This window comes from Melanostigma gelatinosum (genome assembly GCF_949748355.1).
Source record: "Melanostigma gelatinosum genome assembly, chromosome: 17".
NCBI classification, from domain to species: Eukaryota; Metazoa; Chordata; class Actinopteri; order Perciformes; family Zoarcidae; genus Melanostigma; species Melanostigma gelatinosum.
The window spans coordinates 11,033,662-11,053,664 of NC_136650.1; the positions used below are offsets into that span (position 1 = coordinate 11,033,662).

A 20,003-nucleotide genomic window follows, 5' to 3' on the forward strand; every position below is an offset into this window, starting at 1 on the left:
GTCTGAGATGTAGATACACTGCAGTGTCCCTTGATTACAATATGTCTAGTGTTTATAATAATGTGGAAATCTCATTAATTGAATCCGAGAATGTGATCAACTAAAGGATAACGGGGGGGAATAGTTTCAAATGAACCTCATGTCTTAAAAGCCATCATAATGTAATGTCAGCAAACTAACTCAGCCAAGAAATGCTGCTTTTATTCCTCAATTTGCATTTTTGGAAAAAGGGCTTGATTTGACGGACTGGCTTCTAATGAGTCTTATGCTGTTTCCCCTTATACCCGTATACATCTCCCGCCCGCTCCCTCACAAAGCTTCTCTTCGCTTCATCTCAAAGGTTTCTGTTCAGTGCTCTTTAGTGAAAACATGTCACGTTGTTGTTGTTTTCAGCAGGCTTTCCCTTTTTTTCCAGGCAGATATCACGTTGTTATGGAATTTAGTTTGGCAGGTTTTAACTGTCAGCTGTCACACTCACACAGGAACAGTACCATCTGATGGATTTATTTATTTTCAATGTCTGCTTTAATGGAAGATGCACAGCAGAGAGTGACGGGGGATGATGGATAAGAGGGAGAGGGGATGACATGTATGACTGGTGGTTGCGGGCATTGTTTTGCCACTTCTGTTTTATTAGAATATACAACAAGAAAACAAGAAAGACAGGAGAGAGTGAGAGGTAACCACAACATGAGCGAGAGGGACTCCCTATTTGATTGTATCGAGATGACTTAAGTTCTTTGTTAAGAAATACAGGAAGAATAAGCACCAATCCTGCCAGAGTTTATTCAGCAGGAGGTTGTCAAAGGAAGGGACAAAGTGAGGGACAAAGTTTCAACATGTCTTCTTCAGCGTCCTTCAGTGACGCAACTGAATGTCACAGTTTGCATCTGAGACAGCTGCCGGAAGTGCAGTTCTGGTTTGAAATGCCAAAGCAGGCTTCAATCCGCTGTTTGGAGATGTTTGTCCAGGTCATTGTCTGTCTTGTTTATTCATCTCTGGGTCAAGGTTCTGAATGCCAGTGCCTCCACGCAGAGATGAGGACCATGCGGTGGTGGATGATGTTGTCCTGGACGGGAGGCTGAGAAAGTCAATGCGACATGAATGGGGAAGCGGTCTTGGAGCTTAGCGAGATCAATGACTGCTCACAGTGATCCTCTCCTCTTACGCACAGAAGCACGGACATTGCTGCACACTCACACACACACACACACACACACACATGCACACGCTCAGACATGCACACACACAGAGACCATAAGGCATTGATATGCATGAGAGCAGCAGATACTATTGGCAGGTCTCATTTTCATAGTCAATTTCATCCTGACTTATAGCCCTCAGCCCTTTCTCCCTCTCTCTCTCTTTAGTCCTCCCCTCTCTCTCTGTCTGTGTCTGTCTGTACCCCCCCCCCCCCCCTTCTCTCTCTCTCTCCCTCTCTGTTAGTGAGTGATCTATGGTCATGCAGTAATATTGTTTACAGCCCTCAGCTCAGTGGTGTGAAGGCAGTTCCTTTTTCTGATTCAAGGCAGTGCTGTGTCTGTGAAGCCGGTCTGTTTTTGATTCTGTGCTTTGCTGGCCTGACCATCTGTACTTAAAAAGAGACGGTAAACTGAAACAAGCAAGATGAAATAAAACAGACAGGTTGGTTTTCTTGAAGATTTGTCATTGTCGGGGCAGCCGTTACACGCACAGACAACTGGAATCTTATGCAGTAGTGCAGGTAAAATCCACAGTGAAAACGTGACTTCTTGCCAGTTTCTAAACAGTGGAAAGTATTTTTTTTTCCCCCTCTTCTCACTTGCGCTTAGGTTTGCAGACCACATTTCCTCCCACACGTTCTCATGTAATGTCCCTCTCTTTGTCCTCTCTCCCCTCCTCCGCTGTGTCTGTTCTCCTAGCCTACCAATTAAGGGTTTGCCAGCCTCCTCCAGAAGTGACCAATGCTGACATGCTGATGGAGGACGGCGAATTGGAGATAGGTGAGATGTCTGTCTGCCTGCGATGCCTCGAGACATGTCAATGTGATGGAGGAAGCAAATTTGAGACATGTGACTTTGCAGTTCCCAACATGAGAACAAATATCCCCTTGTCCACAATGGATGTCATACCTTTTATCATATAATGGGACTATATTGCATGACAAACTGAATAGAAACTATTTTCTTTCTACCATAGTTCCGACATGAAACTGCTCACAACAAGGTCTGTGGATTATAGAGTAACCAAGTCATGATTTCTGGAATGAGACATTGTTTTTTTAAATATATATTTTTTTGCTCTTTGAGCACCACAAGCCGAGTGCCATTATGTCCCATTATATTCAAGTGAAAGGCAGACTACAGCCAATATCTCCAAAATTAGGAAACTTACACCAAAGCAAGATTGATGAATACAGGTGAGAAGAAAAATATGTATACACCATGCAAGTGGTATGTATACCACTTGCATGGTGGTGGACGAAGTATTCAAATCCTTTATCCGCACAAAAGTAGCAACACCAGACAACATAAATACGACTTTGCAAGTAGTAAGTCCTGCATCAACAACTGTTTCCTTCTCGCTGCTTCAGTTTTGCTTTCCAAACACTCTCACAATTCATCATCTTTATTCTGCGTTCAGGTGACATCATCAGGTACAGATGTCAACCCGGGTTCTCGTTGGTTGGCAGCAAGATTCTGACGTGTCGCCTCGGAGAAAGACTACAGATGGATGCATCACCTCCATCATGCCAAGGTATGTACACACAGCAGCACATTAAGTGTTTTTGGTTGATTTTTCATAATAGTTTATGTTACAAATCGTTGATAAAAGAATATGCTGCATCCACATTCAACATAACCTTCTTTCTCGCTTTGTTTTCTTGCCCATAGTCCAATGCCCTGCGCATGATGTGCGATATGACTCGTCAGGTGTCATCCTGAGTCCCGGTTGGCCAGAAAGCTACCCCAACCTCCAAATGTGTTCATGGAGCATCACCGTAGAAAAGGGATACAATGTCACCATAACCTTTGAAAGTTTCCACACTGAGAGAGAGTTTGACGTGTTGGAGATTTTTGATGGTAAAATTTTTTAATAAGCTCTCAAAAGCACACACGCTGACAGTATAGTTGGAATTCAGCTAAGAAGTGTTGTGTTTCTTAGAACCTCATGTGAGCAGAAAACACACACACACACACACACACACACACACACACACTGTTATTCTCAAAGGCATTAAGGTGTAAATATGATCACCATGGGAAACTGGTCAAACAGTTATAGCCACAAATATACAAAGTACCAAAATAGAACAAATCACAGTCTCATTCTTTCTCTCTCTCTCCTCCTCTTTTTCCTCTCACTTTGTCTCGATCGCTCTCAGGTCCGACAGCCAACAGTCCCACTCTGGCAACTCTGAGCGGAGACCTGCCAGCACCCTTTAACCTCACAACCTCTGGTCACCAGTTCCTGGTCCGCTGGTCTTCGGACCATGGCACAAACAAGAGAGGCTTCAAAATGCACTATGTTGGTGAGTACCAAAGTATGTATCCCAACTTTATTTTACTACTACTTTATATCATCATAACGCATGGATACAAGAGACAGACAGACAGACAGAGAGACACTCTGAGTGAACGAACACTTGGAGAAAGTTGTGTCGATTGAGAAAGGTTCTCAATTTGGGATTTTTTTTAAGAGAAAAGAGTGAGTTTTCAAGAACAGGGAATATACAAGAAAGTTGATGGAAAAAAAGGTTTCTCCATCATCAGCTTACTTTTCTACCTCACGTCTGTCTGTCTCCTCAAGCGGTTTACTGAAGTGCATTATGGTTAACTGCTATTCATTCGAGGAAAGCTTCATGAGCGCAGATGCTGTTTCAAAGCAATCTTTGCATTTTCACCTGGGCCTGCTAAGTACAACTTTAGACTGTTGGGCATTAAGCTCCTTCACTTGGGTAATGAGGCTTGAGTGCTTTATTCAAGGGCATTTTTTGACATTTAAGGGGCGGATACTGTATTACCTTTTTTAGTTTGCTATTTCACTTTATACCGTCTCGTCAGAAGGCTGCTTCTTCAACCTTTAAATCACCACTGGTCTGGATGATGAACTATACGCTGAACAATAACAGAAAAGCCTCCCAGGACTCTCGCACTCAGTAACCTTCTTTGGTAGCTGTGATTAATATGAGCATCTGCAAGGATTGTTAAGCATATGTTGTAAGCCTACCAATATCATGGTTCAACTTTAATATTGATTTTTTATTTCTTGTTTTGTTTTTTTTACTTGGACAATCAGGCCAGTTTGTGACAACTTCCTCCTGCATCCACTGTGAGAAAAAAAAAAACATGCTCAGTTTGTAATCAAAGAGTAAAAAATGTCATTCTTTTAATAAAACCCCTGCGTGACTGAAGCAGCAGTTTAATGCCATCAATCTTAAAACTACTATAAGGGGAAAGAGCCTGAACTGGAGCTCATGAGATATCGTCAGCTGGCTGCTTTGCCAACAGTACATGCCGGTTCGATGATACCAGCCGAGAGCTTTAATTAGAAATCACTGACAAACCGTTGCCGGCGCTGATTCTGTGTTTCCGCCGAAAGTAAAACAGATTAAAAGGAACTCCTTCACTGACTCTTACAGTTGGCGACAGAAATTCTGGACAAAGATTGTTGATATTTGAACAGAACACCCAAACAAATACCCCCCTCCAGATTAAGCAATCCTCTTTAACTGCCTTTCTCTGTACACATCCATGGCCGCTCCCCTGGCCTGTGCGAGAGCCCTCGGTTGCTGATTGGCTGGAATAGTGTTGCGTGGCTCGGTCAGAGACAAGTTGTTTGTTTGCCATTCATAGAGCCAGGGCTGTGTATGAACACTGGATTTTTTTTTTTTTGAAACGCGCACACAAAATGAACAGCTAGTGGGCCATGAGGAGGTATTCGCTGAATTTAAAAATAAAGTGTATTGGATTAGAATCGCTGAGTGCACCTTCAACTGTACATTTTGATTTTAAAAAGCCACAACAAGCCAGTGACAGTCCAGCGGGATGTTAAAAAACAGGCTCATCACTCATAAATTAGGCCAATTAAGAACTAATGGCTGGGCCCTTGTCCAATTTGAAGAGACGCAAACCAGGCAACTTGCCCAAGTCAACATCTAACTGGACCCTGGCCTGTGTTATCTTTTTATGCTATGACTGAGGAACATGATGAAACTGCTAGTGGCAACGTATCATATGAACTACTGACATCATTTTGTAACATATTTTATCTCCTGCCATAGATACAGAGACAGACAGAGGGAGAAAAAGCTGTTCACAAATAGACTCTGCTTAACTTGTTGTCATGGGGTGTTTGTGGTTGTAGCAGGATTCCCTCTTGTTTGTGATGAAAACGCTCTGGTGGGACAGAATTATTATTTAGCATTTGAACAGCATGTTGGATAGATCTCATTTTTAAGACGTTCTGAAAAGGTTTAATTACCAACAATCAAGATCATTAATAATTCTGCTCACAGAACTTCTTTGTTTCGTTTGTTTTAACAAGTGTTAAAGACATTGCACTTGGAGTGATGACCTCCGACTCCATATCATGCCTCGAATAGCGCTGTTTAAAATGCATAATCAAAGCCATAATTGTGATCAGTAAAATGTGTAAATGACTCACAAACGAGATGCATTTGCCATTTGTTGATTTTGGCTGTGCCTCCTATTGTTTCATAGATACAGTAGAGACTCTCGATTGTATTGAGAGTTTTAGGAAATGATCACAAACTGAAATGCCAGTAAACCTTTGATTGAAGGACTGGTAATGGTTATAATATTGTACACCACCTGCATGCATGCATGCATACTGTCTGTGTTTATCACAGCATTGATCTGAAGGCAACAACATTTGGTCTTCTACATTAAGTAACGGCACAATACTACAATGATATGGTGACAACATGGTGCTGTTAGCTATGACACGGTTATAGAATAGTACTATATGCCAATATTAAAAAGTAGGAGTGACATGTTTATAATGCATGATATTATTTTTTAGTATGTTCATGATAAATTATAGATGTGGGCGTCATAGAGAGTAACCACCCCATGCAAAGTCATTTCACAACTCTGTTTCTTCAATTGTGCTTCCACCACTCCAGCTCTGTACTGCTCGACCCCGGACTCTCCGCTCCACGGCTCGATCTCCTCTCAGAGCGGCGGCCATGTTAACAGCGTGGTGCGCTGGGCTTGCGACCGCGGCTACCGTCTCATAGGCAACGCCACAGCAACCTGCCGCCGCACGTCGCTCGGCTACCACGCGTGGGACTCTCCGGTGCCTGCGTGCCAAGGTGTGTTGCTTCGTCTTTGCGTGGAACGTGTGTATATTTGAAGCTAAGCTGAAGTATAACATATTGCACATTCAAGTGAGAAAAATGCCGGATGCAACACTCATTAAGGGGTTTGCGAACACCACATATAATTGATATCCCTTTGGTAAAATAGAAGAAAGAAAAACCGTTCTTTCTTGTAACGGTTTACGTAACATTTTCTTTCTCTTTCGTTCTCTTTGAAAGTGTATTTTCAGAACATACTGCAATATGTTCTACAAAGACTGGATGACTATTTTATGTTGCACTTGCTCGCTTGTCTTTTCCCACACATCAAATGAGCGAAGGAAGTCCCAGTTCGTAGCTGGTATCGATGGAAAGTCAAATGAAGGATGTATAGCAGATTGCAGACACTGTGCAATTACACGGTGCAGTGCTCTACAAACCAGTCTCTTTTAAACCAGTATGGACTGTGAAGCGGCAATTTCAGCAAGATGGATGTATTTCCATGGAATTGGTTTGGAACTGAACATCAAGCGTCTGTTGATTGTATATTTCTAGTTTGATGGCTTCATTGAAGAAGCTATGTGAGCTTGTTTACAGATGCACAATGCACAGCAGAAACCTTTCAAACAAAGTGCACATCAAGCCTGTCTGACAGACATAAGTGTGCATTCGGGCTTTCTGTGTGTGTCTGTTTGCGTGTTGTCTCCTTACCCACCGTGGATCTGTCCTCCCATAGCTGTCTCATGCGGGGCACCCAAGGCTCCCACAAATGGCGGCGTTTTAACAGCCGACTACTCCGTCGGAACAAGAGTTTCCTATTTCTGTAACGACGGGTTCAGACTCTCCAGCAAGGAACTGACGTCAGCCATCTGTCAGCCTGATGGCACATGGAGCAACCACAATAAGATACCGCGATGTTCTGGTTAGTAACACATAGATGTTAGTGAAATATCAACAATATAAAGACCAAAACTGATAATATTACAGATTTGGACCTTTAATAGCACTGTATTAAAGTAAATACAAGACTCCAAGGAGATTTGTATTGTGTCATTTACAAAAAGAGCACAAGTATTTAGAGCTGGAGTGCAGAACTTTTACATGTAAATGAGCATCTGTCACATTCAAGCCTTCGCCAAATGAGTTCACACGATGCTAATTCGGCCTATCGCTACCATGGAAAGCTCTTTGTATTTTGCAGTGTACCAGTGTTGTGGTATCTGGCGCAGTGGCGCATGTCTGCCGGCAGGTGAGCTCGCCGCATCTCCCCCCGCCCCCTGAAGCGCTCTCTTTATGTCTTACCCTGCAATATTTTTTTAAAGTTTATTCCTGCAATTTAGCAACTTTTCTTCCTCTTCATAGGATTTTTTTTCGATATAGCTTCCACCCTTACTATACAACTATTGAGTTGCTGCTCCCTGAACTAACAGATGGGGAGAAGTTTTGCTCTCCAGCTTCAATATAAATACGACAATAGATCAATTAAATCAATAACAATATGAAAATCATCTCCTGATGGGTAAGATAGATATACTACAACATATAATTACCGCTATGCGTGGCAGACATTTGTTTCGATCAGGGCATTGTTATTTAAATTGAGTCATTTTTGTGCACCTGTGTGATATCTCACAGGGGTTTGGCCCCACTCTCAGCCGGCTTTTTAATATCTGGCACGATGTTGAAATGGTAATTGTGTTGTTTAAATGAAAACAAAATGTAAGTGGTTTTGCTTTCTCCTCACGCTGTCTGTCTCTGTAGTGGTGGTGTGTTCCAGCATCGGGTCATTTTCTTTAGAGCACGGCCGCTGGAGGATTGTCAACGGCTCACATTACGAATACCGAACTCGCATTGTGTTCACCTGCGATCCGGGATACTACAGGTTGGGCCCCGCCCACATCCAGTGCTTACCGACCGGCGTGTGGAGCTGGAGAAATGAGAGGCCGCACTGCCAGGGTGAGTAAGACATACGAGGGTTGAACTGCCACTCAAGAACAATATCAGCAATGAGCCGGCCATTATACTTATCTGAATTTGTATTAGAATCGTCCTAATGAACCAAATCTAATGAGCCAACTAAAGTAATGTAATCATTTTGTGTATTTAGGCTGATATCTACACACACTTGCCATTTACTGTCGATAATAACGACAATAATTGAATCTTGCATACGAAAAATCCAAGCCAAGAAATAGTCCGGCACAAAAATCCCCTGTTTTATTTTACACTTTGGTTTTTGCACAAATTAAACAAATAACAAAGAAATCTTCTATCTAACTCTTTGGCAAAATGCAAATAAGCGAATGCTTTTAAAGGCAAACCAAGTGTCCTCAGCATATTTTTGGGATTATTTCATGCTGAAAGCTTTTGAAAAAATATTCACTCTACATGGAAATCATTCCATTATTCCAATTCATGCTCTAACCAGAAAGTGTCGCCTTGACATTCTTGTCATCTGTTTTTTGACATCTGGGGATTCTTTGCCATTTGAAATCAATGTAATTTGTTCTTCAAATGATTCTGTGACATTTGAAAAAGTACTGTTATTTTCTTCAGCAGAAAAGCTTCTAGTGTCGGAAAAAAACAAAAAACTATATTGGCACCAAATGTGTGTGATTAACTGCTCGCCGGTGAAAGCAGCGTTCAGCACTGAAGTCAAAGAGCTCTACTAACTCCTCAAATAACTTCAATTACTAAATTGGTGCACAAATGTTTTTTTTTTAAATTGCTAGTGTCTGCTTGTCTTTTTTTCAGTTATATCATGCGGTGAGCTGCCATCTCCACCCAGTGGGAAGAAGATTGGTACTCAGACAACATTTGGCGCTACGGCCATCTTTACCTGCGATGCTGGCTTCATGCTGGTGGGGTCAGCGGTCAGAGAGTGCCTGTCATCTGGGCTTTGGAGTGGAATGGAAACAAGATGTTTTGGTACATAACTACTGGTGATGTATTCTGTGTATATGTATTGTGTATACTGTAATATATAGTACAGCATATCTAGACGCTGTCATTTTCTGACTGAGAGGACATTCGGGATATTAACACACACACACACACACAAAAGTTGACCATTAGAAAGGGAGTTTGAAAGTTGTGATTTTCAAGTCACTCTAATGAGGACAGGTTTCAAAGGTGAGCACTGTAGTAGTGTCTGTGCCCTGCACCTCTTCTCTGGCTGCACAGCTGCTCCCCTCTGGCCTCGGCCACCTCACAAGCGAGACGATCACAAGCTTCTGCTCTGCACGAACCAAAGTCAGTTTGAATGTTATTTTTCCATATAAATAAGCCATAAAAAAGAACCACAGCTACTTTCTTCTGTCAGTGTGCCAGCCAGAGGTAACAGATGTTATGACATGGCGCTGTCACTTCTCCATGAAGCCTCGGTAGTAACAGCGCTTCCCAGAATACTTCACACGCTGAGGGGGGGGGTATGAGAAGCAATTTATAACGAAACAGTTCAATGAAACTTAACCTAGACTGTTGAGGAGGCATGATTCTGTCAAAAAAGAAATAGATAGATAGCCCTAAAAAAAAGTGCTATGAACAGCATCTTCATTCAATAACTTTTCTTATTACTCTTTAAAACAAAACTGGCTTCACTGTACTTGTTTTGCTGACTTAAAACAAATCTGATGGTCAGAGCTGAGAGACTCAATATTAATATACTACTAATATTTCTTACATCACAATTCATAATGAACCTTGAAACAACAGTTTTGGAGGTAATGAGGGAATAAAGAGGCTCACAAATCCTGTTTGGGTCTCTGTTGCCAGGTATCGTTTGATTCTTTTCACGTCGATGCTGTTGGAGGTATTGCAAAGAACAGTAACACACAGCTGTGAAAACGTTGCAGGGGTCTAGTGACCATCGGAACATTCACCAAAAATAACAGATGATCCAATTTAAGACAGAGCTCCTAATATTTTGTGATGATGGGAGTGCTTGTTGGGCTCCCACTTTGATGTTTCATGTGTTTGCTTTTAGAGTCACACGTCTCACAGACAGGATAAACCAGGTCTCATGCTGCCATTGCCTATTTTTACAGGCTTGCAAAAGGTTTCAGCAGATGTTTAACGATTGGCCCAAATAAAATATCCCATATGGAGGAAGCAAACTGTCTCCAAGGAGATTTTCAACCCTCAAGGTTTGTTCAAAGCTCCCAGGCCTACTTAAAATGTTAGTGTTTTGCTGATGTGGTCTTTATATCTTTGAAAATAACCCCGAGAATGCATCTCATGGATACAAGACTGTAAGGTTGAACATAATTTAGACATATTTGCAAGCTAGCTCTCGGCCACGACAAAAGTAAATAAAAGCAAGAAAAGAAAACAACACAACACGACCTTTGTTTGACAATCAATATAGGAAAAGCCGAGACATGTAATAAATCAGTAACATTAGATACAAACATGTGAGATAGGTACAGTGTAGATACTAAAACTGGTAATGAAAGGAGACATTCACGAAAAGTAAGTGTAACGTCAACAGTATCTTCACAAATACGAAGGAGATTGCAAATATCCTGTCAGAGGTTTTTGACGAACATAAACCTGCATAGACAGCAGCTCAGTTACAGTTGACTTTAAGTCATCAGATTCATGAAAAGTTTCTCCTGGTGTAATACGTTCCCAACTATCAAATTTAGGAACTTTTCCAGATGTCCAGGGTTGCAGAAGCAGCTTTCTGGCTAACAGTGTTGAAAGGCAGATAGCCTGAGCCTCATACCGAGCCTCAACCACGAGACAGTGGTACCTATGGTCTGAGTCCTCTGCATGTCTGTGTGTGTCTTTCAGCTGGTCACTGCGGAATCCCAGAAGGCATTGTGAACGGCCAGGTGATCGGAGAGAACTTTGGTTACCGTGATACGGTCGTGTATCAGTGTCTGCCCGGCTTTCGACTCATAGGCTCATCTGTTCGCATCTGTCTCCAAGACAACCAGTGGTCTGGACAGCTGCCCGTCTGCATACGTAAGGAAAACACACATTTAATCCACAGCTATAAGATGAACCCAAACCCTCTGCTGCACTTATATGTCTCATGGACAGCTTTGTGGTCTTTTCATCGAAATACAAACAAAGAAAGAATGAAAGGCTGGTCATGCAGAAACATGGTCGAATGGACAGTGGTGTGGGTTTGTGACACAAATCCAAAACCTGCAATCAAAACGAGTCTGAGTCTTTGTATGCGTGCGTGTGCATGCATGCAAAGGAGAAATAGAAATTGCTCTCTGAGGCCAAAGTGTGGATCTGGAGGGTGCTTGAATGGCATGGTGTGTTATGATAACTTCCACGAGCTGATAGATACCAAATCAAGAAAGTGGAGTGTTTTCAAATAGAGGCAATTTGAGTACGAGGTTTTGATAACGTTCTCAGCATTTTCATTTTGGATGTTTTATTTGCCTGTGGAGTTGCAGAATCAATATCATACATCGTACAAATCAGTTTGGAGGCATACTGCGAATACAAAAATGCCTGATCTTTGACCAATTAAGATTTACGATTTGTTATGATATTTGTAATCAGCCAAAAGAGGAAAATGGTCTTGGTAACCATAAGAAAGAAATACCAGTCTCCAGTAATACTGCTAGAAGTAATACTGTCAGTGTAATATGATAGAAAGCAAAGTTTGACATGGTTTTTCGTCATAGATACTGAAGAAAGAGAGTCGATCATATCGATGTTTACTTGCTGCTGTGAAATTAGAAAAGAAATGAACAGTATGTCAATGGTCATTGACAAACATTACCTCTATAGCAAGATGAGGTCGACTCAGTTCAGTAAATCAAGAGTGGAGCCTGATCAACCACAGCATCAACAAATCACCTGAAGTAATATCTTTGTCATGGTTCAGTGACAACAACAATTATTATTTATGGAATGCCTACTGGAAACTACCCTCCCAAGTATGTGTGATTGAGTGTGTGTGTGTGTACAATATAATTGTTTCATTACTTTTAAAACTGGTCGCAGTGCAAACTATAAATGGAAACACTGAACAGACAGTCGGAGCTTCACAATGTTATCTTTACAATTACAATTTTAACATCACATTAGATTTGAATGCAGGGTTTCATGTCATTGCACACCTGCAGAATGTGACATTGTGATGCAGAATTCACGGCATGCAGAAAAAAAATGAACAAACAATGTTTTTTACCATAATTTTGTGTCACTTTTGATTGAAATACTGTACTGATTTAGCATTCCACTCTTTAGTATTGATATCAACATTATCGCACTCACGATAAACGGTTAAAAACAATTGATGCACCAGAACCAGATGTACATTGTAACATATAATATCCAGAATTAGGAGCTTCAAAACCTAAATTTCTCACATCAGTCCAGCAGTATGTAAGACGAGCTACCTTTAACAATGTTTATGAACACAGCACCAATGGCTCCACCAAGGGAGTTAGTCTGGTAAAGCTGATAAACCCCAGTCAAATTTCAGTCATAGGTTGAAAAGTCTAAATTAAACCATGGACCTTTTTGTTCAAGAGTGATTACATATTGAGTAAAGCCAACATGAGGTTGTTTTTAAATATCCAGGGATGTATTCACCCAATAGTCCTGAGGTTCTGCAGATTCACACCAAAAGTCTTTTATAAAGGGCCAGAGGGACCCAACTGCCTTCATGGTCTGGATGAGATAAATAGCTGGGCTTGAGGATAAAGCAGAAGGCTCTGACATTTCCAGGCGACACTGAAAATCGTCTAAAATTGGACACTTACTGTGAGCATCAGTGAGCGTTTTCAGGCAGAAACTGGGCACGGCTAAGGTGGTGATGAGGACTGCCATCGCAAGCCAATTACACGGGCCTTTTCCTAAACGAGACAGTACACTAAATTAAAACTATGTTTAAAAGGCGGAGGTGGTGACGTGGCGTCTGCATTTCTGGAGTAGCAGGGGCGTGATAGGCAGTTGAAATTGACTGTGAAATAGTTTCTTTAGTACGACCCCGAAAGAAGAAGAAATACTCAATAAAAAATACTTCATATCAGGCAGTATGTTCTTGCGTGTTTTGGGCATGGCATGCATCTGTGTCTATGTGTTTATGATAGTGTGTGCATCCGTCTGTGTATCTGGTGTTTCTGTGCTATGCTGTTTTTATTGAGGTTCTTCATGCAGAAGTTATTGAGGGAAATCATTTTACAGCCAAATGATACTGTAATTATGGAAATGAGAGGCTCTTGTTCAGAAACACAAACACAGAATGGTGATGAGACTTACAGACTGATGGTGTGTGTTTGTGTGTGTGTGTGTGTGTAGCTGCAGGGCATGCTGATGGTGTCAGATCAATTTGTATCTTAGGCAAGCAAACAAACTTCTGATTCCCTCTGATCAAGTGAAGAAGGCAGCGGCTTCTTCCATTTCCTGCCTTCTTTTGTCTCTTATCAACTTGTCTGGTGCTCTCGCTTCGGCTCCATACTCTTGTTTTCTCCTCTTTTCTGTTCACCTTTCCATCCATCTGGTCTGTGTCTTTCCCAATGTCTTTCCATTTGGTGAAGCTGAATGTGGGGCTGGCAGTAACTGTGAACTGTCTGTTTACTCAAACATCAAAACTCTATCGTCAGCACAATGAGGACAAGGGACACACACAAACTTCTAAGTAGCTCCAGTGAGAGAAGCCAACAGGATGAATACTTATGATGCACAATGGCAAACAGAGGACACGCAATGCTGACAGATACGATTCGGAGACCTCCTATTTCCAAAATAATGACCCTAAATCGAGAATACCAGCGATGACGTCTGGGTCATTTGACATTCTCATGAATATTTATGAATTGCTCCATGAAAGACATTGCTATTTAGAACTGATCTGTGCTTCTTGTGCTTCAAGACAAAGAACTGAATGGCCGCTGATTTTCATATCTGCTATATAATCAATATGTTTGTGTAGCTTTCATAGCAAGAGGGCATTTTACTAAATTGGACGTTCTGAGAAAATGAGGCAATGGGTTATGAAAAGCCCAACATATGTACAATACATAGATATGACACCAGCATAATCGTTTTACGTGTGCTAATATGTCATGAGCAAGCTCAAAGTATTGTAATAAATGCCATGAGAAATGTGTATTCACGTTAATACCCATGATTCACTCTGTCTCCCCTTATAGCGATCAGCTGCGGCCATCCAGGAAGTCCCATATATGGCCGTACGGTGGGAAACGGCTTCAACCTCAACAATGTGGTCAGCTTCATTTGCAATAGGGGTTATGAAATGGAGGGGCCCGCACGTGCTCAGTGTCAGGCCAACCGCCAGTGGAGCCACCCGCCCCCAACATGTAAAGGTGGGGAGAAAAGTTAAGTGTATTCACCCCTAACCTTATTTATCCCTAACCTTCAATACCACCTCACCGCAACTCTTTTCTTTGTTTACCCTTAATGCAATTTCCCATAGCAGCCGTCCCTCTTTACCCCTACCCGCTTCATTTCAGCCCAGTCACTCTTTTCCTTTATTCATCTTAATGAAGTTTGAGGTCGATTTAATACCCTACATCCCTGCTGGCTCCAGCCTCCTGCACGGGAAACTTCTTGTTTTCAGTGAAACATAAATCTCAAGCCCCTGATTGTTCTCCAACAATCTCAGCAACAAGGGTTGCTTCGCTTACAAGTTTGTACACAAGCGATCGGCGGCGCGCCCAGTTTACAGATCGAAGTGCCAGCGAATTGTGTAAAATTAAAAATGCAACGGACTGATTGCGAGCCATTACACCTCATGGGCGCTGGATCCAAGACACACAAACCTGCCTCCATCACAATAACATCACATAACGTTTCCCATATGTATCCTTTTAAACACCAACAAACGAATAAGTTCTTACTGTCTTCGCCGCAACCTCCTTATTATGCCCTATATTATTTTGCAGAGCTTTAATCCCAGTGCAAAACACTGGAAACAAGCAAGAGGGGGAAGAGACTTAACCCTCACTGGTTCATGCCAAATAACACATACTTTTCTCTCCTTTTGTGTATTTGTGCGTGTCCGTCTCTGTGTCTCTCTGTGTATAGTGGTCAATTGCTCTGATCCAGGTATCCCAGCCAACTCCATCCGCCAGAGTAAAATAGAGCATGGGAACTTTACCTTTGGCACCGTGGTTTTCTACGACTGTAACCCGGGGTATTACCTGTTCGGATCACCTGTACTGACCTGCCAACCTACTGGACAGTGGGACAAACTGCTACCTGAATGTATAGGTCAGTTGAATCCTTCTTTTTCTCTCTTTTTGATCTCAGCGTGAATGGGGCAAGAGACATATAGTTCACTTGAGTGTTTGCTAAGCCCCACGCCCCTTAGTAACTATTGCTAAGCCTACGATGATAACAATGGCAGATTAATCACTCAAACTTCTCAGTCATTGTCTGAAAGAAAGGGTCCTTGATTCCAGACGAAGACGACAGCAGACTTCTCATCATTCCGGTTAATGATGTGTTCCTTGGCCTTGAAAGTAACACCTCTTCTCACAAAGCTGTGTTTAGTTTAAATGAGCTGTCTACCCTTCCTTCGTCTCTCTGCCTCTCTCTCTCTCTCTCTTTTTGGTCTCTAGTTGTAGATTGTGGTCATCCCGGCTCTCCCCCTAACGGTGTGCTGAGCGGAGATAAGTTTACATTCGGTTCAACGGCTCGATACTCCTGTCTGGGTGGAAGACAGCTGAAAGGAGAATCATCCAGGACTTGTCAGCTCAACGGGATATGGAGTACCCCCATGCCCTTCTGCTCTGGTAACCATTTTAACCTTTATTCAACATACAGACTTTGAAGTCCACCCTATCAGAAGGCGAGATGGATGGATAGGAGATGTAGATGAAAGATAACTCGTCTAAAAACATGTAGACTCAACCAAGTATGGAGCACATCATGCCTTAACATCCTGCAGGCACACTTTTTGAACCCCTCTGCACTCAGCTGAGGGATAATGGGATGGATGGATGGACAGGTATGTTTGGCGCATGAAAAGAGAATATATCAGTACCTGTCTGTTAAAAGGGTTGTGGAGCCTAACCTTCCCCTACACCCACTTAAATCCTCAGCCGTGGACCCTTAGCCATGTACATTTCTGTTCTGCTAGTCTAATTTCAACTGTTTGTAAACTTCACTTCGGTGTTTGAGGCTTTCTTCTTGTGATGATTCTCCCAAATAACCTTTTCACAGATCTGTGAACTGAGGGATACAAATGAAGATGCACATGTGAAGCAGTGGTTGTATTTTTCAACCTGGACCCCATCTACCCATGCTTTCCTTTCACAGTGAGAAATGTGGGCAATTTTAGAAATTGGTCCAGGATTGTAGGAGTAAACGGGCTGCAATATAATCGCTCTGAGCAACTCCTTAAAGTGAATGTACTTTCACTCAAGGGGCTTTTTTTTTGCCACTGACAGGATCAGATTGTTATTATAAGTGTCTGACAACATTACAGAAAGGACTCTACAGAGAAGTCACCTTCTGTGATTTCCGGATGACAGTGTTGGAAACTAAGGATGTATAGATTAACAGATATGTGTCGGAAAATTGATAAAAGAGTCTTAGCTATGGCTACATCTCTACAAAACTCTGAATCGGCCTCATAGAATCAGTTGTCTGTGTGTTTACGAGGGGAGAGGCAGCGAGACCCCGGGCCGAGGGGGAAGAAGAGCGCAGTGCTTTGCAGTCTTGGCTGCCTTCATTGCCTTGTTGGCTTGATTATGGCACTCCGGGCTGAGAGGCTCCCAGCTGCCGCTTACATAACAAACGCATTCCAGACGAGTTGACGAAGAATTCATTGTTCTTTCCAGAAATTGCCTGGGGGCGACGCAGGGTGAGGGAGGGTAATAGCGTACGGAGCAGTGATTCATGGCTTTTACCTGGCAGGTCTGTAGCAGAGGCCTGCAGAGATAAGAGTTCAGCCCGTGGTCGAAGTGCCACGTCTGCAATTCTGCCCCATGACTGTTGATTAGCAAATGGCATTTCTGATGTATTGTTGGTGATGTTACCTCATTTCAGGGGGGGGGGGGGGGGGGATATTTCATTTTAAACTAGAGGGTACAGTGGTTACTTTGTCTAGACCTGAAGCCTCAAATGAAATTCCTCTCATGTTTACTTTATTGGGAATAAGCATGTGACAATATGAAAAAGATGTCACTGTTATCCAGAATAATTGGGATTCACGATATTAACCAAAGAATCTAAACATACTGGAATCACTTTACCTCACATTTTGTTCAGAAAATGTTTTTCCATCACAGTTAGGACGCAAATAAAAAATCAAACAATCTTCGACAAGTTAATCATAAATGATAAGGTTTCCCTGCATGAATAAGGACACATTTTAAAAGAAATGTGTGAATCTGTTCTTTTGTACATGATAATTCCTGTATTTTCTTTCACATTTCTGCCATGATAGCAAGTTAGACAGCTTTATCAATTCGTTCACGTGAGGATATTCACGACTATCCCAAAAAAAGCAATTGACCATCAAATTAGTGTTTGTTTTTTTCCGACAAAACCCTTTATTGTCCCATCCCTAATTGGGAACCATTTGGACTCATTTGTTTGAGCCCAAGCTCTGCTAGACTTGGTGACTGAGACTACTAAAATGCTATGAGACATGACTCCCCAAAAAACCTTCGATTCAAAAGCAAAAACATTCAAGCATCAAGTTTGTTTCCTGGTGAAATGAGATAAAGATTAAAAAAAATAAACAAGGAAGTCACTTGCTCAGCCATAGTTAGATTGAATGATTAATATCACTCATGTCTGTCCATTAATTATGAAGTCAGGAGACCGTTAACTTAGCTTAGCATACAGACTAGAAACAGGGCGAAACAGCTAGCATTTGCTGCTGCAGCATCATCTTTAAAGCATGGTACTAAGTCAATAAGTGTATTCACCAAAATGTCAAAACATTCATTACATTTTTTGGTTACTAGAGGCAAAGTGTTACTGTTGCTTGAAAAAACAAATTTCATAAGAAACGACATCATTTATTTGTCCTCCTCACCCTGTATCTGACGAGTGAGAAGGTGACATCCTTGTCGTTTTTGTCATCCAGCGCTATGAGAACTTCTGCAAACCTGCGCAAAGGAGCTTCAGCTCAGTAACCCGTGAATTTGCCAGAAGCCAAAATCTTTCTATCAGATGTCTGTCTGAGTGTGTGTGCGCGTGTGTGTTCGCGCGTGCACAGATGCATGTGCGTGACCGATTAGTGGTTGTTCCAAAGTCACCTGAGGGAAACGACAGAGATTAGTTTTCACAATGCTCTGCAATAGAAACTCGCACACACACACACACACACACACACACATTAAGGCACACAAACACACAAACTTGCACCAGTGACATCAGTGACATTAGATTGGTTGTACTCCCTGTTGAGACCAGATACACCCACGGCTACATGGTGACTTTGGAGCTGTGTGTGTGTGTGTGCGCGTGAGCCTACAATTGGAGTTGCGTAGGTTTGTATTGTCTCTGAAGATGTAAAGTATGTGAGTTTGTGCCCTTACTGGTTTTTGATCTGTTCCCAGTACTCAGACGAAATATTAATTCACCATTCCCTCACACTTCCAAGCTTTTACAAGACAAATGATCATGAAGCAATGCAGCGAAGGCTTATTTGTTTAGAAATCCTAAGGCATTACAATAGATGGTATGTCATTATGTGTTGTGTCAGTAGCATGTGTGAGCTCAATTCAGCAGCAAGCCTCTAGATATTTGCAGTATGGTACAAAAAAACATTGCAGATAGAGCAGTTGCGTACTCTCCGTTGCGTTGTGTTTAATTCAGGACACGATATCTTTTGATGGCTCCAACCAGACGTTTATTCATCGGACAGAATATAGCTGGTAAAAGACAGAACAGCTTCAGTGGCTCTCGTAGACAACGTTGTGGTCACAAGCTCCGGAACACATGAAAACAGCTTCAGACTAGTTCATGAAAGCTGGGCGCACCACTAGAGTCTGCAAGCAGCCAGCAGAGGGCGCTGTTACACACAACCCACTTGTCTCCATGGGGAACTAATGATACGTTGTAAATAATATTTAAACAAGGAAATAACATGAAAATGATAAGGATTAGCAATAACTTAAATAATATGGTAATACTAGCAACCAATGGCCAGTGATGGCAAGTGGAATCATTAACTCTGTTACACTGACACATTTGGGAAATTCTTAAGGTGGTTGATTATCACACGTTGAATGGATTTAATGGATGTGTATGTGTGAGTACATTTTAAATGTCGTCAAAAGTGGTAAAATATGCATTCTGCACTTTTTTGAGCTGTTCAAAACGAATTAATTTGACACATAAGCCGATGCAAATTTTGGACAATTAAGCAGTAGTGACCAGAAATGTTTGGCTTGTACACGTGGGTGAAAATGTGTGCGTTTGTGTGTGAAAGTGTGTGGTTGTTCTCAGGAGAGTGCTCTGTCTGTCAGGCAGAATTTGCTGACCAGGCGGCTCTGCAAGGGCAGAGTCAGAATCAAACACACACACACACACACACACACACACACACACACACACACACACTTAGGCAAACATACGCCCCTTGTCACCAACATATGTGTGCCGTCCACTACAATTTGTAAGCAGCCATGTGATGCTGAGGACCCTGAGAATGTGATTTATATTAAAGCCGGAAGCAAATATTGCCCTTACACTGCTGAGTTCACTGGACAATGTTGTTGATGTATAACAACAGTTATTGTTTCGA

At 42.0% G+C, this 20,003-nt stretch overlaps 1 protein-coding gene across 2 annotated transcripts in view; it reads left to right on the forward strand.

The window, feature by feature from the left end:
• Positions 1–20,003, forward strand: part of csmd3b (CUB and Sushi multiple domains 3b) — a gene marked incomplete at its 3' end in the record, with an annotated part of 316,085 nt that overhangs the window by 282,672 nt on the left and 13,410 nt on the right. Inside the window, exons 47-58 of one of the 2 annotated variants that reach the window (XM_079288066.1) lie at positions 1,902–1,982; positions 2,623–2,736; positions 2,874–3,062; positions 3,365–3,523; positions 6,128–6,316; positions 7,038–7,223; positions 8,063–8,257; positions 9,056–9,229; positions 11,096–11,269; positions 14,428–14,613; positions 15,323–15,508; positions 15,859–16,032. In XM_079288066.1, the coding sequence (XP_079144192.1) occupies positions 1,902–1,982; positions 2,623–2,736; positions 2,874–3,062; positions 3,365–3,523; positions 6,128–6,316; positions 7,038–7,223; positions 8,063–8,257; positions 9,056–9,229; positions 11,096–11,269; positions 14,428–14,613; positions 15,323–15,508; positions 15,859–16,032 (2,007 nt within the window). The remainder of the gene's footprint in view (positions 1–1,901; positions 1,983–2,622; positions 2,737–2,873; positions 3,063–3,364; positions 3,524–6,127; positions 6,317–7,037; positions 7,224–8,062; positions 8,258–9,055; positions 9,230–11,095; positions 11,270–14,427; positions 14,614–15,322; positions 15,509–15,858; positions 16,033–20,003) is intronic. The other variant, XM_079288067.1, reaches the window with a different exon arrangement.